Source organism: Talpa occidentalis, unplaced genomic scaffold (assembly GCF_014898055.3).
Source record: "Talpa occidentalis isolate TD23 unplaced genomic scaffold, MPIMG_talOcc4v2.1 talOcc4.3, whole genome shotgun sequence".
NCBI lineage: Eukaryota > Metazoa > Chordata > Mammalia > Eulipotyphla > Talpidae > Talpa > Talpa occidentalis.
In genome coordinates, this window is record NW_023603184.1 from 133,371,406 (window position 1) to 133,396,208 (window position 24,803).

General features: G+C 34.6%; 1 protein-coding gene across 2 annotated transcripts in view; it reads left to right on the top strand.

Moving 5' to 3' along the window:
• The window catches only part of SPAG16 (sperm associated antigen 16), a 696,030-nt gene that overhangs the window by 293,224 nt on the left and 378,003 nt on the right, over window positions 1–24,803 (top strand). For both annotated transcript variants that reach the window (XR_008553648.1, XM_054700063.1), the window contains exon 11: window positions 20,038–20,181. Coding sequence is in view for 1 of the 2 variants with exons in the window: in XM_054700063.1 (XP_054556038.1) it covers window positions 20,038–20,181 (144 nt within the window). In the remaining variant the exon portion in view is untranslated. The remainder of the gene's footprint in view (window positions 1–20,037; window positions 20,182–24,803) is intronic.

Genomic DNA, 24,803 nt, shown 5'->3' on the forward strand with positions numbered 1-24,803 from the left:
TTTATTTAATCTCCAAGAGCAAGTCAAACAAAATCCTAATGTGTTTTCAGTATTTTTTTTCTCATGTCTGAGCGAATGAAAACAGTTCTGAAACCATCAGGGGTTGTAATTGGTCCTTGTATCTTCTTCCCTTGGAGGCACACCCAGGGAATGTATTACCCATAAGGAAAAGGAATCTTATCTAAAATTTTCTTGAAACTAAATATGTGAGAAAAATGTATCAGTAGAAATTGTTGTGTCTATTTAAATTAGAAAAGTATAAAATTTTAATTAATGTGTGTTTACCTAACTCAACTATTATAATGGGAAACACAAAACAGTGCTGTTATTATTTTGCATTTATATTAGGTGCTATATTTGCTTCAGAATTCCTTTTTATTGGTCTTTGTGATGGCAAACAGCTATCCAATTGCTCTTTTTCAAATTTCTCTATGCCTTCCAGCAGCTCTGGTTTTTATTATGACACCTTTGTCTAAATCTCAATATTTTTATTTCCCCAACAGTACCTTCCCTCTGTGAAATGAAGAAGGAGATATTAACCGACCCCCAGCATATATTTATTTTCCTTGAGTCAGCTTCTGGAATCTCCCTGATACTATTGACTTTTTCATTGACTTCTCATTTTAAGGAGTTTGAATACACAATTTCCAGGTGCCAAATTGAATACCAGTTAGGACGTGTTTTAAGGAGCACTCTCTTTTTTGTTGCCACCATCAATTCTTTTCTTTTATCATCCTGCAGTTCTTAGTGGGCTCCTTCCTTTGTGAATACAATATTAAAGGAATGAACCATGAAATATATTTATGTGCCCCTGCAATGTTCCTATCTGCCTGAAGAATCACTATAGGAGATAATAGTTTAGTGTTGTGCTTGGGTGCTAAATAGAGAAAATTTGAATCTGTTTACTATATCTGCCTTATATCAAATATAAACAGGGTTTTTTTGGTTATATCCTAATACATGTTAAGATAAATATCATTTATAGCTTGGTAACTTCTGTGTTCTTTCTAAATGAAAATCATAAATAAATCACAATTTTATCAAGTAGTATCTACACAAGGGTCACTTTTGTAATATAGAACATCACTTTGACCTCTCAGGGAGTTTTAAATTTTTTTTTAAATGTTATTTGCTTTTCAGCCTGGGGTAATGTTCCTGTTTTGTAGCTAAGAACATTGGGTGTTTTTCGTGGTGATGTTTAAATCACCAATATCCCGATCTTTACTTTTGCAGAAGGTAAAAAGAATATTTGGTGGGCAGAATAATGTCCATGTTCTAATCCCCAGAACTTGGGGAATTGTTGCCTTTTATAGTAAAAGATTTTGCATATATGATTAAGTGAGGATCTTGAGATAGGGAGATTATTCTAAATTTTTCAGATGGTCACAAAGAAATCACAGGAGAATCGGAGGATGTGTGATGATGGAAGCAAGGGTCACAGTTAGAAATAAATCAGAAGGAAAAAGATAAATACCAGATGATTTCATTCATACATGGAATACAAAGCAAAACAAAGCAAAGAAACAAAGCAAAACAAAGGCCAAAGCAAACCTTTGAAATCTGACTGTAGAACTGGGACTGTCTCAAGGAGAGAGGGTGGGGCTATTGAAGCAAAGCAGCCAGGGGACCTAACGAGGCGTGGGTAGGGGATTGGTGGGGATTGGTGGTAGACATGGTGTGCTAACATCCATTTGTAGAGGTGTGAACCTGCATCTCTAAAATATATAGGGTTGCAAACTAACATTAGCTTCATAAACATAATAAATAAAAGAAAGCCAGTTCCATTAAAAAAAAATAGGAAATGACACAAATATCCATAGCCTTTAAACAGCTTTAAGCATTTCTCTAGTCTTAGGTCCCATTAATGATTAATTTGGAACAGTTTATATTTCTCTTAAAAGAGCACCATTGAAAAGCTTTGAAGCAGAAGAAAGAGCACCAGTGGCCAGGTGTTAAGTGCAAAGTGCATTTAATTGGCTGCTGCTACTTTGAGAGTATGTGGCGACCCTGCGAGCAGCATCTTCCATTCTCCTTACTTGAAGGTGGTGTTTAGTTATGTGTCTCGAGGTGGTAGAATTGTGAATGTTGAGTATCCAACAAGTCTAAACTTGAAAATTAGTCATTTTAAAAAAATACAGTGGCACACAGTATGCACACTTTGATGTATCCCGTTGGTAGGTATGTGATCTGAATATAGATTATGACAACCTGAGCAAAGATTCCACCAACATTACCAGAATTTTTCTATCCTAAAATTCTTAGGTGCTTAATATGTGTCGTCTTCACTCGAGCAGTTCCACATTTTAGTTTTTGACATGAAGCCACACACTTTTCAGGTGTCCAGTTGAATATCAGGATCTAGTCAGCTGAAGAAGCAACATGACTCACAGCCATTTAAACACACGAGTTTCTATATCTCAGTCAGTGTTTGACTGGCAGAATGGCTCATATCATGGGATTGGACTCTCTTTATCTTCCTACAATGTCATCCTTAATGTGTTGCTTTTGTCTTCAGAGTTACAAACCATATCCTTGTACTTTGAGGCATCACATCCATGATTGCATAAGAACAAAAGACAAAGAGCAAAGAGCTTTGTCCTTATCCCTGCATTTATAGACAGCAAAGTTCCTTCCCTAGAACTTCAGCCTATTAATCTTATTGAAGGAAACTATGTTTTGTTCATGGTTACTAATAGTAACATTGTTACTATTATTCTCAAGCTAGTCTAGGAAGGTGGTTCAACTATAAAGTTCTGTAGTGAAAATAAAATTCTGTAGAAAAACAAAAGAGAAAAAAGTAAAATTGTGAACCAGCCTCCGAGTCTACAAAATACAAATTTAAATGAGGGATTAAGGTGGATGGTATCTACCATAGATACCACAATTCAACTGCATTGTATTTAAAATGTTCATCTGCATAGGGCTTTTGCAGAAAGACATGGAGAATAGTCAGCAAATGTATTATTAGTTGAGTTTTTTTTATGTCTCTTACTATTGTTCTTTGATTCAAAAAGAAAATATTTGCAGTGTAGTAAAAATGCATTCTTTCCCTCTCCATGGATGAGGAAACATTTTTTTCATGAATCTCTTTTCTATTCTTTTACCTCTTTGCCCCTCCCCCCTCGAAGAAACTATTGGAGTCACAGATAACTCCTAAGAAAACAGAAAGTGTCTAATATCTCAACAGACTTTCCCTATCAAGATTTCAAACAAAACAATGATTTAAATAATTTATCTTTATACTTATGCAGACTAAGCAAGTTGCAAAGTTCTAAAGCATCTTGTGTACTTGCACACATACAGCATCTAGTCAAAAGGACCAATTCTAAAATGACATCTTTTTAGTATGGATTGCAAATTTTCTTAAATGAGAACATACTTTACAAAGTAGAATGTGAGGTTGCTATTGCACAGCTGTAAAGTTAATAGCGGTAAAGTTAATGTGTCCAGTGTGTGGCATGCATCCTACCATGTGATTTTAAAGGTTGATTATAATGTATACAGTACAAACCTATAGTGGAAATCACCCACTTTCTCATGCACTACCTTTTAAAACATTTTTTTTGAAATGAATTTCGTGAGTGCCTACTGAAGTCCATAGAAGGGAGATGATGATGGGGAAATGAAAGGGAAGGTTCTTCCTATAATGAAAAGGAAGAGGGAAATAGAAAAAGTAGGAAAAGAACAGTTTTATTGGCCATGTTTCTAAAGAGAACACTGTATACTCAGCAAGCTTTCTATAGTTCAGTCTCACAATTACTCTTGATGTTCCTTTGGGCTTTTAAATCAGGTGATTTCTGAAAGAAGACCTTTTTTGTTGTTGTTAGAAATTTGGATAATCTTTTCACACTTGGAAATTAAGAAAGCGCATTTAAATGCTGATAGAAAATTAAGATAGAGAAGGAATTTATATTTTTAATCACTTAAATTTAATAATAACCATGCTTAGGCCAAGTCTCACTACCCAGTGAAGAAAAGAATTGAGGTAATTCCTTGACAAGTGAAACAAAACCTTCCAGAAGATGTTTTCCTGCCTAGCTGGCTGTATACTAGATAAGAGGCCTAAAATTGATGGTGCTTGTTCTTGAGGATCTTGAGTTATACAAAATGAAATCAAACTCTTGCTTTTTTCCCCAGTCTGTGATTCTTGTGTTGGTTTCCCTGTTAATAAGAAATCATCAAATTATCAGTTAAAAGATGAACGAAAAATAAAATAGTGATTGTTGGACCTTGGGAAATCACCTGGAATTCTAGAATTTATTTTCACTCCTTTGATAAAAGAATCCATTTAAGGCAGAATAAGGTAAATTCCATATATGTCTAATTACCCTAGAGGTTCAAATATTGGGGGGGGGGAACTGCTAGTTAGAGGAAACCAAAAAAGACTTCTTTGAAAGAAATAATCTTTATGATCAGATTTCTAAACTTCACTGTGCTTGCTGGGGTTGGTGAATGGCAAGAGGGCAGAGTATGTCTTAAGGAGGAATGAACTGCCACTAAGAAGCTGAAGCAAAACAGTAAGTTTGTGAAGTACAGAGTGAGCTGTTGTGCCTGTTTGTATGTCGGAGAGTAGTGGCTTGGCTAAGGACACTGGAAACCAGCAGGTGCTGAGACAGAAGCACGTTTTTCTTAGTCTGCAAACATAGCCTTTGCTAATATCAGAAGTAGACTTCATGGCTTGGGTGAGGTTCATTTACTGCCAGCTAATTTTTTTTGAAGATTTATTTATTTATGGATACAAGAGCTGGGGTATAGGCCAGAGATGCAGGGGGTGAGAGGATTCACCAGAGACAGAGTGGAGAACAGAACAGGCAAACTGACTGAAGTATACTGCTGAGGGCAACAGCAGGTGAGTCAGGAGAGGTCTGCTGGGCCATGTGGGTTGCTCGCTGGCCGGCCAGGGATCGAACTTGTGCTGCGGAGTCTGTGGATTGCTTCATAGTGTTGTGCTTAATCACTTGCACTACTAGGGAAGCCCTGCCAACTAATTTTCATAGTTATATTGCATTTCTATTAATTCCTATAATGGAGATTTTTGGTTATTACTGGGCCTTTTTTGTTGTTGTTGTTGATTATCTTTAAATTAAAGAGAAAAATACTTCTTATCATACTGTACCCTACCTCTAAAAGAATAGCCTTGAGCATGACAATTGTGGATAAGAGCAATGGACAAGTAAAGACAGACTTACATTGGCAAAATTGTGTCTTCACTTGTTGGGAAGCTGATGAAGCACAGGGGCAGTTAGCTGTTGCACATGATTGTAGTAGAAATAAGGGTTCTCTTTTATTTTACATCTTTAGTCTATTTGTGTGCCTACTTGGTGGCATTTGTGATTATTTTTTAAAAAATTTTTTCCTTAATAAAATGACTAAAACAATCACTTTAATCGAAGTAGACATAAAACTTTGAAAATCACTAACAATAATTTGGATGGTCTTAGCATTCTCTTCTCATGCTTGCAGTTCTCACTTAATTGTTGATGTATCTTCAAAGTTTCATTATTATTTTTCCAATTTAAATTTGAGTTAAATTGTTAAGTTAATGAAATTTAATGCAGCTTATTTGGTAATTGAGGACTTATTTTTTAAGTACAGGGAATACTCTTTCTTGTAGGCTGTAATTAGAGCTATATTCATTGTTCCAAATTATACATGCATTGTTAGACCTTCAAACCCCATAATAAATTCTGTGCTTTACTGTTTTAGGACTTTTCCTTAGTGTGACACAAATATTTATTTAACTAAAATGTGAGTTATATTTATAAGAAAAAAATTCTTTGAATTACTAAATTCTTTAGGATCTACATTCTCTGAATAGAGAATATTTTAATCACTAAAATGTGATGGGATATAATTATATGATTTTTAAAATTGTAATTAAGCATTCATGTTCATTTCTACAGTTTTTAAAATTAGGTCTGTATTAAATAACTTTTTATTAAGGTTAATGAAATAGGAAAGCATATGACAATGTAATAAACAAAGAATTAAGGGTTTGAATAATTTTATTCTAAAGATTATAATTTTATTTCTTTCCTGAACTGACAACATTTAATAATCTTAAAAAATATAATTCTTCATAAAAAGAAGCATCTATTGGACTGGTAACACAAGCAAGAGGTTTAAGAATTTAATCTGAATAATGTGGATTATTATTGCAATGCATATATTATATTCTTACTGCATATTTTCAAAGTACATTTACTAGCAGTCTTCTTGAAAGACTTTTGCTATTTATCTTTTTTTGTTTACATGGGTTTATTTCATAATAAGAAATAAAATATTTGTAATTTCCCCAAATATACATATACATATATACACATATATGTGTAATTTGGTTATCCAATTGCATTGCATATGCCCTGCCATTTAGAGACATTTACTAAGAAGTGAATTGTTAGAAACAGAAGACAATTATATTAGACATAATGCCTTGCTTGCCAAAGTATCATTTTGTTAATATCCAAAACTAGACATTGTGGAACATTACAGCACTGAAAAATTTGTTAGTGTAGTATGTTCATCTCGTTCTGCAAATGAATTGCTGTTGATGTGGAAGTAAACATTTCCCTGATGATAACTGATTTTTTGTATTTCCAGAGAAAGCTGAAAGGCAAAACTAATTTACCTAAAATAAATTCTTACATGACTTCAAGATTATTAGAGGTATAGTGCATTTGTCACCACTCTTGACTTTTATCTTTGTTAATGCCAGTGATTCTTATGATTAGCCATAGCAAAGATAGGGAAAAAGATACCTTACTATAGTCAGAAGAGGGAATACAAAGCCAGCAATTCTGTTACATCCAGGCAACAATTTACTGATCAATACTTTTGGATCTTTTACAGCCTTTGTCTATAACCTAACTTAGAGGGAAATCCATAAAGACAATTTTTTTGTATAGACTGGTATTAAGCAAGAATCCATTTACCCCTTCTATTAGAGTGTACTTTTCCAGTTGGCACTAAAAGGCCAAAACCACCTGAAGAGAACTCTCTTACTCCTCCCATGTCAAAAACTATTATATATAGTTCAGTGTTGCTTAGGTTTGAAGACTTAATATATTAAATAAATTTAAGAGATGTTTGAAATCCAATTATAGCCAAATTGTGGAAACAAACTAATTGCCCAAAAAACAGTTGAGTGTTTCAGGAAGATGTGGTATATATACAGAATGAAATACTGCTCAACTATTAAAAAAATAAACTCACTCCATTTGTAACAACATGAATGGAACTGGAGGGGATCATACTAAGTAAAATAAGTCAGAAAGAGGAAGACAGATGCTGCATAGTGTTACTTATATGAAGATTATTGGGGTGGGGGAAGCAAAGGACAGATAAAGCCAAATCAATAACAAACCCTAGAAATCTGACTAGCAGAGGAAAGGGGAAGAGCAAGAACAAAATTGGGGAGGGAGCCCAGTGGACTATGGGAGAGGACCATGGGTGCTTGATTGTGGGTGTCGTGTGGTGACCCTGAAGGGGGAGATTTGATACCTTTAAAACACAAAATTACTGCCATAAAATGATTTTTAAAAATCCAGTTATTATCAAGTTTAAAATTTGAAAAATAAGTTTGCTAAGAAATTTGAGAATGATTCATAAGTATGAAAATAAGGGAAAAAATAATATATTTAATTCAGTGCCTAATATATGACAGATGCTTTCCTATATGCTTTGTGTATAATTTAATTTAAATATTATTTAATTCCCCAACATTTATGTTCTAGAAATGTGGAAATAAATGGACCTGTAACCCAGGACACTTGTTTAAAGTTTGGAGAACGTTATTTTAGAAGTCCTAAGAAAATAACAGAGGGGGAAAGACCTGTTTCTTATATACCTCAGCAAAGTTTATTTTCCTACAAGTTATTTCTAGTAAAAAGCTGATTTTTTCACTTTAATGTTGCACATTGTTTGAGAAAGTATTTCATGAGACCAGTTACAGAGAACCACACAATCCATGGCTGTGAGCCCTTCTACTTGGCCCATATTAGTCAGAACCATCTACATATCTATAAAAGCAGTAGCAAGCCTAAAAGCACAAGGCATAGTAAGAGCTACCTAAAACTACTAGACTCAAATCCAACGTGCTCCAAGATTATAAAAACCCTCTTTTGTTAGTCTTCCAAATGATGGTGCTTATGTTTTTCTCAGAATTTGGAATTCAGGGAACCAATAAATAGCCTCTTCCCTTGATCAAGTCAAGGACTCTGAACACAGGACTCTGAAAGATGGAGATAAAATATTAGCTTTTACTGATAAAAACTGGATTTGTGGGATATTTTGATATATAGCCACCATAGACTTTCTACTTCACTTTTATAAATAGGTAACCTAGGGAGGCATGGAAAGTGCCAAATGATAGTTGGCTTTTAACAGAGACCTATCTTTGTAGCGTTCAACACAGAGCAGTTGAAATGTAATCACTTCAGAAAGACTGCCCCAGAGAAGAGAGAGAAACTGGGAGAGGACTATTGTAAAACTAACTTTTTATTCCAAACCCATACAGATAAGTTATTCCTTCCTCCTCATGAGTACACTAAAGGTGGATAGAGGCTTAAAGGAAATTTCTCATTAAAAACACAAAGCTTAATGAGATGCTTTCCTCAAACAATCTTTTAAATTATAATATTTGAGGGCCTCCCCTGTGGCACAACAGTTGAGCGCTGGGTTGCGAAGCTGCCCACAGCCTCAGTAGCACCGGTTCGATCCCCAGCCGCCAGGCGAGGGTCCCACATGGTGCAACAGACCTCTCCTGCTGTGCCTGCTGCTCCCTTCAGCAGTGTATTTCGTCAGTCTGCCTGTTCTGCTCCCTGCTCTGGCTCTGGTGAATTCTCTCACCCTCCTGTACTTCTGACTGTACCCCAGTGCTTGTATAAATAAATAAATCTATGGTCAACTAATCTTTGACAAAGGAGCAAAGACTATGCATTGGAGCAAAGAAAGTTTGTTCAATAAATGGTGCTGGGAAAACTGGGTTGCTACATGCAAAAGAATGAAGCTTGACCACTACCTCACACCATACACAAAAATCAACTCAAAATGGATTAAAGAACTAGACATAAGACCTGAAACCATAAAATATATAGAAGGAAATATAGGCAAAACACTACGTGATATTCACATCAAAGACATCTTTACAGACACATCACCCAAAGCAGTGATAGTGAAGGCAAAGATAAACAGCTGGCACTACATCAAATTAAAGAGCTTCTGCACAGCAAAAGAGACAATAACAAAAACAAAGAGAAACCCCACCAACTGGGAGAACATTTTTGCACACAACACTAATGATAAAGGACTGATCACAAAAATTTGCAAAGAGTTGATGAGACTCAACAACAACAAAGAAAATAATCCAGTCAAAAAATGGGCAGAAGAGCTAAAAAGAAAGTTCTCTGAAGAGGAAGTGCAAATGGCCAACAGGCATATGAAAAAATGTTCAACATCACTTGTAATCAGGGAAATGCAAATCAATACTACCATGAGATACCATCTTACACCAGTGAGAATGGCACATATTAAAAAAACTAGCAACAACAAATGTTGGCGAGGTTGTGGAGAAAAAGGAACTCTTCTGCACTGTTGGTGGGAGTGCAAACTGGTCCAACCTCTATGGAGAGCTGTGTGGAGATTTCTGGACCTACTAAACATAGAGCTTCCACAGGATCCAGCAATTCCACCCCTAGGTATTTACCCAAAAGACACAGAAACATCAATTCCAAAGAGCACCTGCACCCCTATGTTTATAGCAGCACTATTTACAATAGCTAAGCTTTGGAAACAGCCCAAATGCCCCAAAATAGATGACTGGATCAAGAAGATGTGGTACATATATATACCATGGAATATTACTCAGCATTCCAAAAAGATAAACACATGCAATTTGCAGCAACATGGATGGCGCTGGAAGGGATCATGCTCAGCGAAATAAGCCAAAAAGAAAAAGAAAAATACCAGAATTCTAGCAGGAATCTAGAAAACTTAAATAAGGAACCAGGAAAATGAATAACTATAAGAAAGTGAAAATCAAAATCAACAAAATACTATGAACCAGAGACACTTTTTGGGGGGTGAGGGGCGGGAAGGGAGGGATTGGTGTCAGAATGGGGGGGTTGCAACTGTATGGGGAATATAAAAATAAAATTTATTATTTAAAAAAAAATAAAAATGATTTCCAGGAAAAAAATAAATCTTAAATAAATAAATAAATTATAATATATGAAATCATAATATTGTTACTTATTTTGAGCATTTGTAAAAGTTGTAGGTTGTTCATAGTTCATATCAGTTTGGGCAGTGAAGTGGTTGATCTATTGAGTAAGAGGATAGAAAGATAATCAAGTAGAATTAAAATAAGTGAAGTTATTAAATCAGATGATATTTTACAGGTCACTGAATCCTTATATTTAGAAGAGATAAAGCAGAGCATGCAAGCACACAGAAACAGACTCTTGTGCATTGTTATAATTACATGATTGAGGTAAAGAATGGATAACAGCACACAGGAGAAAGTTAAGTAGGCCAGGGGAATAAAGAATCAATAAATATTGCAGCAAACTAGTACCCTTACAGTGAGATTTCCTCTCCTTGTTAAGGACATTCAAATGTTAAAATGTAAACCACACAGACACACACGTGCACACACACACAATTATCCACTTTGGGTAAGAAAAGAGAACAGAGGCATATGTGTGCACATGCACGCATACACACACACACACACACACACACATACAATGTGAAATTACTGGAGGCAGAGCCATATGGTATAGGGGAAGCATTGGGTCATTTTAAGGGGGTTGGTGCTGCAGACTTTGAGTACTGCAATAAGGAAAGTCATTTGACTTTATAAAAGTAAAGTTGAGTATACTGTGTGCTTTAGAGATTGGGGCTGGTGCATACTTTTTATATCTCCCACTGAATTTGGTAGCACTCAGGGAACATAATAAATCATGGAATTGAATATCTGTGAAGCTGTTCCTGTTCTAAGTGATTGTAATATTGAGCAGGTAAAAATAGAAGCTCCAACTTTTACCCAAGATTGTGGCAGGATACTGCTAGAATTATTCCCTCTGTTCTCTTTTCTTACCCATAGTGGATAGTTGGAAATAGAACAGGGAGTCAATAGACACCTCTTTATTGTTGCTTTTTTTCAAGTGGAGTAGAAAAAGGAAGATGTCAGCAGCATTTAATATGCAGAGACAAATGCATGGAAATAAAAGACAAATGAAGCAGCATCTTACTACATGGCAAATCACCAGGCCCATTCCTTGATTGTTGCTTGCTTTTATTAATCTGCCATTGTTTGAACTCATTTTTGTCAAACCAGTTCCCTCTTTAGGATTTATGTCCCAATGCTTATGTGTTTATCACTTCTTATCTTAGCTCAATTTGCTACTTCCACATTTTAAACTTTTCATTGCATTCATCAGTTGTGGCTGTATATGTCTGGCTGCCAACCCTAAATTCAACTTACTTTGTGTTTTTTAGCTACTTTATGGAGATTTTTTTTCAACATCTCAGTTCTTATTCCTATCCCTTCATCCTTCCATCCACTGGACAGGAATGGGGGCTCACTCACTGCAGCTTCTCAGAATCTCCTGGCTTACATCTCCAGCTAACAATCATTGAGTGCCCAGCTCAGTCAGTTCCCTTTTCTTGTCCTGTCACTTCTCTCACTTGCCTCTGATGCAAGAAGCAGGATGATGTGATTCAGTCTTAGTTTATATTTTAATATGAAGATTAAGATTATGAATTGTTTATAAAACATAATGATTTTAATACATGCCTCTTACATGCCAAAATTTTGTAAAAAAGTACTATATTCTACTCAGTTCTCCTCAAAAGTAAAAGGACCATAAGTAATTAACTTTGGTTTCCTAATTTATTTCTCAATTAGGTAACAAAAAGCAAGTTGTCAATAATTAAAGATTATCACAATCATCATATTGGTTTGTTGATTTCTATTAAATTAAGTCAAATTCATAATAGAATTCTACACTATACTTCAACATGTAAATTTACCTTAATTTTATGTCTTACATAGTAATACTTTCAATTATTCCTAGGTTAGATATAGGTCATATTTCTAAATTTTCCTCTGGAAAAGAGATTTTCCAGGATAAAGCTCTTCCCTTGGGGAACTATTACTTTATCTTAGAAAAGCATCTGCTCTGTGCCACTAATACACTAAGGAGACATGAAATGGAAAATTTTATGTTCATAACTACACAGAATTCTTGTAAATTGCTGAAACATGAAATAACCAAATAAATTTTATTGTTGAAATTCTTAAAAAACATAAATGTGTAATGTACCTTTGTATGATAAACCATAAGAACTACAGCAATTTCATAACATGAACCACTGTATGCATAAAACTACAGAGCATAAAATGTTCAGCTGCTAAGGTAGCAGGAGATACTTTGGTAAATCTGGATGTGGTTAACCTTGATTTTCCTCACCACATTTAATGAAATAGTGGGGCCTGCTTTTCCTGTCATTTCAGTTTATAAATATCATTTAGTTGTCTGTTTTGAAATGGTCTCTCTTGAACATAGAAGTAAATTCTGGAGAAAGTGGAAAAGATATTATTCAGATTGATTATCCTTTGCTAAGTTTTTGTTAATTTGATTCCTGCAAGAGTGAAGCAAACAAGATAAATGATATCACATCATCTTATTTGAAGGAAAAAAGCAAAATAAAATTAAATGACTTTTGTCCAAGATCACTGGCCCTCAGGTCTTAAGAATTTTCACTTGGAAGATAATTGAGAAATGGCCTGGGGCGCACTTACCAAAGCAGAAGCCCCACCAATCCAGTGAAACAAAGGTATGCAGGCAGCTGTGTAGATGAGGTTAGTGCATTCTGGAAGATCATTAGATTGCATACTTGCAGATATGTTGACTTTCCGTTTGAGTGGAAGTGGAAAGAAAAATTTTACATTTATATGTGTATTTGGGGGAAATTTTCTTATAAAAATGCAGGTCTACAAATCTTACAGGAACATTTATATTAGGATATAGAAGTTACAAAATATTATCATCCTTATTTATTAGTAGTTGATTTAACTATAAGATTAGCAAGAATTTAACTTAATCCAACCTTCAAACTTTTCCTGGAGGACTAGTTATATTTGGAATCAAGTTAAAACTTGAAAGTGTAGATAGTGCTACCTAATTTAAGAATAAAACATGGTTTTTGTAAAGTTGTTTGAAACTGCTTCTTTATATGGGGTGATAAAGACCAACAGTTTATATTGTGCTAAGAAGGATTAGGGTTGATTTTGTAAATTGATGAAATGACAAAATGTTACATATAACTTAGGTGAATTTGTTCTTTTGATAAGTGGGCTTTTGAATTACAGTATCTACTGAGTATTTAAATGACCTCCTGTGACTTCTACCCCCCAGAGAGCCTGAAAATGCTCCAGTCTCATTTGCCTCTTAGCTTGCTGATGATTGAAATCAGCAAGGCCCTCAAGGTAGCAAGGCAAGAGGGTGACTAGATGGCACCCCACTCTGTGCCAAATTTATTGTACATATAAAGTTAGAAGAAGAACACTGGAAAAGAAAAGAAAATGGAGACATTAACCCCATAAACTGTGAAAATGTCCTATAGAGTGAAAATGAAGAGAAGGTCCTACTTTCCAGATCCCGACAATATATAAATAAAAATCTGCATTGAATAAATCTATAAGTATATTAAATATTATAATTAAAAGTGTTAGTATTCAGATTTCAGTTTTTCCTATTTCTGAGCTGACTTCTGAAAATGGATCAAACCCAGTATTTTATTTTGACAGATTGCTAACTGTTTTGTGTTCACATTTGTTTTATACCTTTAGCTCCATTTTATTTGGCATTTTCAAAAATACACTTAATTATTTAATATTTTTATTGGTGAGAACAGCTATGATTTGCCTTTTCCTAAAGATAGTGGTGAAAATATTAATATACTAAAATTACTTCTGTCATAATAATGAGGAGCTCTGTTTTAAGTGGAGCTAAAGCCACTATTCTTGTCACCACTGCTGTTAGGACTGTACACTCCTAGCCAATGTCCTGCTTTCTTCTCTTGCTTTCCCCTTTCTTATTTTTGGATGGAAGCTAAAGAACATTTAAATAATAATCACCTATCATTCTCTTACTTAAAACCATCCAATGATCTTTGGAAACATTTCGGTCTTTGTTCCTCAGTTTGTGAAACGCTACATGATATGGTCCTTGTCCTCTTCCTGCTCCTCCTCCAGCCTCAGCAAAGTCCCCTCTGCCTGATCTCTGCAGTCACTCGGGTCTTCCTTTGGTCCCCTGATCACACCACCTCATTTCAGCCTTAGTATTTTCACACCTGTGCCTTTAGATGAACATAAAGATGTTCTTTCTAAACCAAGGCAGTATGTCACATCTTCACTGAAGACTCCTCTCAAAACCTCACAGAAGATCACATTTCCCCCAAAGCATTGTCATATCACTTAGTTATGTTTTCATTATAGCTGGATTATTTTGTCTAGTTATTTTAGTTTTGCTGTTTCTTTCCTGCCGTTCATATGTGAACTCTTCAGGAGTGAAGGCTCTGTCTGTTTTGCTCATTACAATGTCATCTCTTGATGCTTTTTTTGTTAACATAATGAAAGGAAGTTGCATTTTAGAGTGTTTTATAAATCCTCATGCATATCCAGATAGAAGATGTGGTCATTAGCTGAGCATCAGTCAGACAAGTTTTGATATATATTTGGCCTGGTGCGCGGGCTAAAGACATATATAATGCATGACTGTGTGCTGTCCTTAAGGGCTAGCAGATAAGTGGTCACCTAATGTTCATAGGGCACACATCTTGATTCATTTTCAGACCACTGAGCATTTTCTGCAATAGAAATAATTAAAGCCTGTGAACCAAAGTGAAGGAAACATTTACAATGCTGAATAATCTAAAGTGAAGACAGGGGTATCTAATTAGTCTTTCTTGTGACAATCTTTTTTTAGATTAATTCTTCTCTTTGAAAAGTCTAATGCTGGTGCTTATGTCACCAACTCTACTGATAATTAATAGTGTTTGCCATACACCTACACATATTCCCTCCAAAATATCCTTGTGTAATGCCACTACTGGAAAGAATAATTTCAATTTGAAGTATATATCATGTAGTCTATTATAAGGAAAGTGTCCTGTTGTAAAAGGGATGAAATCTCTGCGAGAACATAATATTTTATGTAACATGTCTAGTAGTGTGTTGTTTAACAAAACATTCTATGGATACTTCATCAGGATATGACTTAAGAAAGAAGACAAGCATTCATCCACATTTTCTTTTTTTGAGTCCTTAAGATGTTTTCCTGTACTATTTTCACCCAAGTCACAAGCTTATTAACTTAGGAATAAGGTGACAGGGCCTTTGTCTTCGAATCTTGTAATTATAATTAATAGTAAGTTTAAGGCAAGCAGAGAGCTTATATTCAGAGTTTAAAGTACAATGACTTTGTGCCACTTAGGGCAGCTGCCAGGAAGATATTTAGTAAGAGTTCATTGTTCTTATTAATTAGAACTCCAGGAAGACATCTTTCAGAAGGAAAGTTATTCTATGGTTGCAAGAGCTTTGTGGACAGAGCTTGAGGGGGAAATTGTGCTCTCTCCCTCAAAGCATGCCAGAAGCCTAGCAGAGGACACCCCTCACTAACCCCCAGGGCCAGCATCTAACTCATACATACTTGCCAGATGTATACACAAAGGCAGGGACAGGAGTCCATATGTGCGTCCTGTCCACCATTTCCTTCCATGCATTCTTGAAAACCATAAAACTTCTGTACATTAATGTGTAGAAGTATTAAATACAGGGGTTGCATTCTCTCCAGAGGGTTTAATGTCAAATAAAATCCAGAAATGTCCTTTGTCTATGAGAACCTTACAGAACACTACTTTTCTCTAAATAGGTATAATTTTAAGCATTGTACTACCCATGATCTCTTAATGAGGCATGTATGGATCATAGAAGTTTCCTGTTCCAAGCGTTGGGTGACAATGAAGTGTAATAACATTGAGTTACATATCATAACATTGAGCTATGATAACATTTATGTTTAGATATTGTTTCACCTATATTACTTACATCAGCTTATCTTGACCCCACAATACAGCATGCTTATTAATTAATTATATTATTTACTCCTCACATTTAAGAAAACTGAGGCTGAGAGGTTGTGCGGTGTAATCAGCTAGGAAGTTAGAGGCCAACATTTAAATATGAGAAGGCTGGCCCCAGGAACTCTGTCTTTCTGTACTATGCTACTGTTCACTGTGTTTTCACTTTGTGTCTAATATTGTTCTAAGTGCTATACATGGATTGTACCGGAGTAAAGTAAACATTTTACTTTACTCAATTCAAAAACAAAACTTGAGGGAAGTCAATACTATTTTCATCCCATCTTTCAGACAAGGAACCTGAGGAAAAGGCTAGTGAAGTAACTTATCTAGGATGTCTAACGAGTAGATGTGAGTAAGAATTCAAACTCATCCTTATTCTGGAGTCCACTCTCTTAAATTCTAATCTACTTCATGCAGTTCAAATGCTCTGGAGTAGGTTAGGCAAACTCAGAGCCAAAGACCAAATCCAGTCCACCACCTGGTTTTGTAAGTCAAGCTTTATTGGAACACAGCCCTGCTCATTCACTTAAGTTTTGTGTATTGCTGTTTAATGCTACAATGGCTGAATTGATGAGTTATGACAGAAACTATCAGATCTATAAGCCTGAAATATTTACTGTCTAGCTCTTTGCAGAAGACATTTTACTTTACACCCTATTTTTTTTCTCTCAATTGTTATTTTTAAATCTATTTTGGCTTTGCTACTCCTTGGTTTTGTGACCTTAAACACTCAACCTCTAATGAAGTAGTTTCCCATCTACTGAATGATGAGAATAGACTTAATCCTTAGGGGTATAATAACCATTAAATATGTTAATGCATGTAATTTGGGGACCAAAAACTGATTTCTATACCTATTTAGTTATTGCTCTTTTAGCTTCTTCAAGAAACTGAGAGATAAGCAGAAAAATAAAAATTGAGGTCTGAATATACTGGGGAAATTCTCAATGAGTTAAAAGTTTATGGAATCAATACTAGTTAAATATTCTTCTAGATTCAAACTTTACAGAGCACACTCTGAAATAGGTAGATGAAAGGTCAGTGCCCTCTGACAACTTGGAATACAATAGAAAGCTCATAATATTAGCACAAGAGAATAAATTAAATTTCTTCAGTGTCACTAATATGTGAAATATAAAGTAACTAAATTAATAGTCTGATAAAGACAAGCTGAAAAACTAACCCTTGGGTCACTGGCTACAGAACTGAGGCATCAAATGTGAACTTGAGCAGTTTACATAATATCTCAACCTCTGTTTACTTAGTCATAAAAATGACAAAATTAATAGGGCTAATCACTCAGTCAGGTATTTGACACACATTTATTGAATGGCTACTATGTGCCAACTACTTTTTGGGTTGTGTATATAACAATTAAATGGCCAGCAACAGATGTAAAGCCTTTCCTCCAGAATTTTTATTCCACTATTATGAGAGTTAAGCATATAGTACAAGTTCTGGTACACATTAAGTTATCAAACAATGTTAATAGCGTTACTATTTGATGACATTGCTGATCATAAGCATGATGATGATGACAAGGATGAAATAGGGGAGAGGATTTCAGATTCCAGTGCCTCATTATAGAGTTGATAATAACATTAAACTTCCTTATGTGGGAAATTATTTCTGGTCCCTGACCGTTAGCCTGCATTCCCCATCTTAATCATCGCCCATAGGGAGTAATGTGAGTTGGGATTTGCAACTCCTGACTAGAGGTCTTTGCTGGTATGACTCAGTCTTTACTGATGTACTCATTCAATATTTGCAATCTGTTAATTGATTGTTATTAAAGTCTTACATCCCCTCCTATAGCTTTTGCAAATATTTTTATTCACTTAAAGATCATTCCATGGATTAAGTTAAAAAATTTAATTCAAATATTGATATTGTATGATTTAAAGAAAATGTCTATATTTGAATGAAGTTTGTCCACAATGACTAGAAAAAATTATCATTAATAGAGATATTAAAAAAAATCAGTGTTGGGAAAGTAATAATATGGCAAATACACTAGCGTCACTAGTAGGTGCAGCCCATGCCAAGTGGAAGAGGACATTAAAGGTTGCCATGGAGGTGTCTTCAAGGAGACAGAAATGAGGAATCTGGAAAAATATCCAAAACTGATTAGCCACCAATGGGATTGTGTTTATTTTTTTTTTCTTTAACTTCTACAAGTAGTTCCCCTCACAAAAGTCATTTTGGAAACTTATCTTTCAAAGTTCGTAAAGACATCAATGATTTTAGTTATCTTGACTTAAAGAGGGTAATTTATCATCTAGTCAAGTGTGCATGTGTCTGCCAGGAAAGCTGTGAGCCAACATACATCATACTCAGTATCTTCCAGGATTTGGTTTGCCTTCTTATGTGTATTTGAATATAGAATTCATTTCAATCTGACATTTTTTACCTCTCACCATATTTTTCTTCTAATTAAGTTCTATAAATGTATCGTCTACCCAGTTGGAGCTGTAATAAATTCATTTCCTGAATTGGTCTTCTGAAAGTCACAGACCAACATTATGATGAATTGCAAAATAAATAATTTCCCTTCTGTGGTGTTTATTTTGAGCTGCATGTGCTGGGGGAAAAAAAAAACTGAAACAATGATTCACTTAGAAGGAAGGTCCTGCTCTTAATGGTTACTTGTTTGTGATTTGTATGTTCCCAACACTTTTGGATCTCAACACATTTCCAGACTGTGTAGATGTAATGCAAGGAAATGATTTTCCAGTTCAAATGTTTGGAACTTACTGGTATTAGTGGAAGGGAACAATAATGAGAAAAGTTTTGCTTTATTGTATTCCTGGAGTTACAGGGTATATTCTAAGATATGGACTAAACATGGTGTCACTGTGAATTGATTTCCTGAAGTCTTTATTTCAGGAGAAAGGAGTTGTCATTTTACTTTACAAAATAGTCAAATAAATACATTATATCTTTGGTTTGAGATGACTATTTTGAAACTGAATGATTTCTTACTAACATTTAGATTGTCTTCTAATAAGTGTTTAACATTGGTCACATTTGTTCCTGTTACATTCACAGATGAAACTCTATATAAATAAGATTAAAGCATTGCCATAGATAAAATATCAGGCATTAACCTTGCAGACTCTTGATTTTAGAATGGTTTAGCTCCAATATTTAAATAGCCACAGTGATCATAGTCTGGTTCAAATAATACAGCTTAATGTGTTAATCATTAATTTTACATCTTTCTCATTTCTCTCTGTGCCTTTATAGAGTGGGAATTGCCTTATGCACCCTGAATTCATTACCACAATTTGTGTACTGTGCATTGACTGAAGCCAATTTAAGTGGTGTATTAGCACAGAATTTGAGCTTCTTTGCTTTGTGTATATAGTGGGCCAGAGAGTTAATGTTTCATTTATAGTATTTATTATAGAACTATGATAATATAGTTATGATTCATCATCTTTTCCTGGGTAATACGTGATATAAGATATGCTGTATTCTGACAAGAATTTTGATTTTTGTAGTAAGTGTGGCTGCTGGTCCAAGTAATCTGACACCACATTATTATTGGCATAACCTTTTCTACATAAAAGGAAAAGCAGAATCACTGTTTGCAAACCAAAATTAAACATGAGCCATCACCTAAATCAGCCCATCTTATTTTGAAAGCTAGGAATCTGAGATCGAGTAAAGCTAATTAATTAGGTTGATTATGATCAGAAAGCTCTAGTGTTGGAACTGTAGAACTATAACCAGGGCATAGAACCTGGTTCCTCTGACTTCCATGATAGCTCCCTATGAACTGTGCTGCCTTACTGATTGGAAAGAATTATTGTGCTTCATTTATTTAGAATGTGACACCATTCGTGATAATCCCCCTGTGACTGTCTCTTCTCTCTTCCTCTGCAGCATTGTCATGCACCCCCACAAAGACATCCTAGTCACCTGTGGAGAGGACCACCTCTGGAAGATGGTGGGTCTCCCCAAAGGCAATGTGCTTCTCACGGGATCCAGTCACACTGATTGGCTTTCAGGCTGCTGCTTCCATTCCAGGTCAGTGCCTATAACTCCCTGAATGAAGCTAATCTCTAGAAAATGCACTTATTTACTCTGTTTCTTCACTGTGCTGTTTTTAGAGGCATTTTATGGACACATGATTAACATACTAAAAGAATACAAATAATATGTAAAGTTTGGTAAGGAGATAAATATACCACCTTGGGACCTTCACCATAATTTGTACCATAAATATGCCTATCTGCTCCATATGTTTCCTTTTACTCATTTCCTTGATAATGATGCTAAGAATAATTAATATAAGATCTTTGCTCTAATCAAATTTTAGAGTATATAAAGTATAAAAACAGATATTAAAGTATATAAATTTAAGTTCGGTGCTGAACATTAGGTGTCTAGGATTTATTCTTCTCATGTAAATAAAACTGTATACTTTTAATGACACTTTGCTCTCTGCAGCCTTCTCCTGAATTTCAAAATGTGTAGATAAATGCTCTTTTGGATTTCATTGTATTGACTCTAGATTGATTGAGTTTGATGCTTGGTACATGTAAAACAGTCCACATGCTGATGCGTTTAGCAAGAGTCATAAGCTTTTCAGGACAAGTATTATTAATGTTTCTTGTATTCACAAGCTCTGACAAGGCACACAGATTTCTAGTCAGTAATGTATGACCATGTTTAGTTTGCTGCTGTTAATCTTGCAAGTTTTGCTTTTAGAATTTAGTTGTCTACCAAAAAGGATCAGATGGTAGTGATCAGTTTCTTTAAAATTTCAGTGACACTCAAGAGATTAAAGATGACATAACTTAACTGAAAGAACTGAACCTCATGGTTTTCAAAATTCACTGAATTTCATACTCAGAGTCAGTGGCACAGAAGGAAGAACTTTGCAGAGCACAGATTTACCACCTCTGGTGGACAGAATGCTCTGCCTACAGTTCCCATGGTCAGTTCCTACCCCAATCCCGACTGTCTTCTCTCGTTCATCATTATATTTAACATTTGTAAACACTCTTGGACTCCACTCTTTTTTACCTCTCTGGTCTAATTACTCTTGGAGATTTATCATTTTTACTGTAATTTCTAAACTAGTCCATTGGGAATTTTTGTTCTTAAGTGGCCTCTTTGTAGAGTTCCAAATGTTCATAAAATTCCCCCCATTCTTAGCCATCTTAGTCTTATTCTTGGTATGAATATCAATGCAATTAGATTGAAGTGAATTAATTGGATCAGATATGAATTATGAGAAGATTAAGCTAATTTTTTTAGTTTAATGTAATTTATCTTCAGCACTAAATGTTTGAACTTCATTTTTGAACATGTAGGGCATTCCATATCTGGTATATAGATAAATAGAGCCACAACACTCTATCTGCTCTTAGGGATGTAAAACCCATCTCACAAGCAGAGACAACACAATTAGAAGTATAACTTAAACTTGTGTAGCTACGGGGCATACTAATTAGATCTGGATAGTGCCCTGTTACCATGACAGCCAGTGACTCGAAATTTTCTCAGTGCTTGGCCAGCACATGGTCCCTTTAATAGATCTTCCTGTTTTCCCACTTGGTTACTGAAATTAAAATGAAGTGAAATACATCATTATTCACTCATAATATGATTTTACATTTAGTCCTCTGGAAGAATTGTAGTAAAATGCTGCCAAACTGTTTATTATTATTATTATTATTATTATTATTTTCTACATGTGGGAAAAAATAATGGAGAAAATACATTTATCCATAAATATTTTAAAGTGAGAGATATTGAATAGCAAATGTGCTTTTGTAGAATTTATAAAAAAGAATATATGATACTTTTAAACAACAACAACAGCAAAATTCTAGTTTGGACTAGCGATCAATTCTGAAGAAGTTTATAGATCTCAAAAATTTTGTAATGCTGATTTATGCAAATCAACACTGAAGATCTTATACATATTGCATGTAATATGTATGCTTATAATAATATAATATGCCAACATGTAATGTTTATGACAAATACTGTTGAATTTCCTGCTTTCTGAAATTTATATTTATGATTTTCAATTTTTATTTTAGCTTAGGTAATTTAAACAGTAAAACAGTTTATTGTTGAAGATAATTTTTCTGCCCTCTATATACTTTATATGTAATTTAAAAATCAGGGCCTCCCTGGTGGCATAGGGATTAAAGACATAGCACTATCAAGCTATCACCAGCCACTGCAGCAGGAGTTCAATCTCTGGCTGGCCAGGGAGCTAACCTACATGGCGCAGCAGACCTCTCCTGCCTTGCCTACTGCTCCCCTCAGCAGTGTATTTCATTAGATCTGCCTGTTCTGCTCCCTATTCTCTCTTGTAAATCCTCTCATCCCCCCTCACCTCTGGCCTATACCCCAGTTCTTTTATATATAAATAAATAAATCTTTAAAAATATTTATATATAATTTAAAAATCAAATAAATTTGATTCAGATATGACCTCATAAATCCACAGGCATGTTTTATTATAGTTGTTCCATTTAGACTAACTTTTGGCAACTAAAACATAAGAGTTGCATTATCAATCTGCAGGTGAATATTAATAGATCAATAAAACTCATGCTACACTACCTTCATAATTTTTATTTGATTTTTACTCATACTATGGAACTGTTCAATGACAGCAAGATAGTTTTGAATGTAAATACAGTGTCCAGTTCTTCACTCACTGCTTGGGGTTGTACTTTCTTTTGTATGACCACAGCTTATTATGTGAAACAGCATGTATCTTCCCAAATATCTCTATAAAATGAAAGCAGTTGGGATTAGTGGTTTAAACAATTTCACAGTGCTGCATTTTAGCCTGAGTTCACTGCCTGAGGCAGAAATAGAGCTGACAGCATCCTGTTAAACATTGCTTCCACCCTTATAAGCTGATTTATGAATTGTGAATAAATGGACCTCTCCAAAATCCCTCATATTCTCTTTCCTGCACAAGCTACCTATTCATGTATTTATGTAGTGCCCATAACCATAATATGAAAGCTTCTTGATAAGTATATAATTCTGTTATTAAAAAATAAACCCAGAAGCATGGAAAACCTTTTATTTGCTATTAGCATAAAAATAAGCGTTCAAATTTCAAAACATAATTGAAGAGATTGGTGTATTTTCTCCCTAGATGGTGAGGTCCTGCCACTTCTGGAGCTTCCAGGGCCAATGCTTTCTTAATCTAGAAACCTCAATAAATTTTTACCAAGATGATGTTGAGATACATTTATTAAATATAATAATAATAATTGTGTACTTTGAAAAGGTGTATATTATGCTTCTGTTCTTAATATAGTTTGTCATCATTTATATGATGGGGCTAAGCTTTGAAAGTAATACCATACATCTTTAAATATTTTTGTCTCACCTCTGACTGACCTTGAGAATTTGTGTAAGCAGAAAAAAAAAAGCTAAGGCGGAGTGAAAACTTCCAGAGTGTTGAAGAATTGCTCCAACATGAACACTAAGTCACCCATCTAAGACTGAATGAATTACTGTTTCAAAGCATTTAATCTTTATATGTTCACTCATTCTTTAATCACTAAGTTCAACAAGCAGACTTCTGTACCCTCACATAACAAGGAATACAGACTTTATTAAATTACTTGAGGAAAATCACCAAACAAACAACAAAGCAGCCACAGCAAACTCTGGAGAGGAAGAAATCTTATTTTGAGAGTCCCCATACTATTTAAAATGTTGGTATTCAACACTGATGGAAAATAGAAAGGAAGGAAAATGTATAGAGCCTATAAAATAGCTTATGTTAAATGACAAGTGGAGTTAAACCTAAAGATGGAATTAAATTTCTCATCAGTTACAGATAAAGTGATTATCCTGTATCATCCAAGTAGGCCCAATGTAATCACAAGTCTCCTTTAAATATGAAAGAGGAAGACAGAAGGTCGGAGTAGGAGTGATGTGACTCCATGTGGTGTGGTGTGCGAAAGGGATTCTCCCCATGATACAGACTTTTTGATATCTTAACTTTAGCCCAATGAAATTTATCTCAGAGTCTGTGCTCCGGAATTAGGTAACAATAAATTTGTTATTTTTTATGCTGCTGAGTTTTTAACAACAGCAAAAAAGAAAACTAATGCATAAATCTATGTCTGCTACTGTTAAATTTATTCTTTAGTATTTTCTTCTTTTTCATTAAAGCTATTAAAATTGTTTAATACCTTTATATATAAATATATTTCTATTGACTTTATACCAATATATGACCTCTTTTTATTTTAATATTTTGAGTAAATTTCTTTCACATTAAATATGAAGATAATTTTCCTTTTTCTTTCCCAATATTGATGTTTTATTTCTTTTTGCTCAGCTAAAATTGCTCAGCTAAAAAGTATATATGTTGACTAGATGTGGCAAGAGCAGATGTCCTTGTTTCATTTCTGACCTTAGGAAGAAAGTGTTCCATCTTAAAACATTAAGTATGATGTTGAGTATAAATTTTCTTGTTATACCTTTTTGAGTTTGAGGAAATTTACCATCTATTCCCAATTTGACGAGCGTGTTTATCACAAGAGGATGTTGGGTTTTTGTTAAATGCTTATTCTGCAAGTATTAAGTGATCATTTCATTTTTCTTTCTGTCAAAATAGTATTTTACATTTATTGGCCTTTGTATGTTAAACC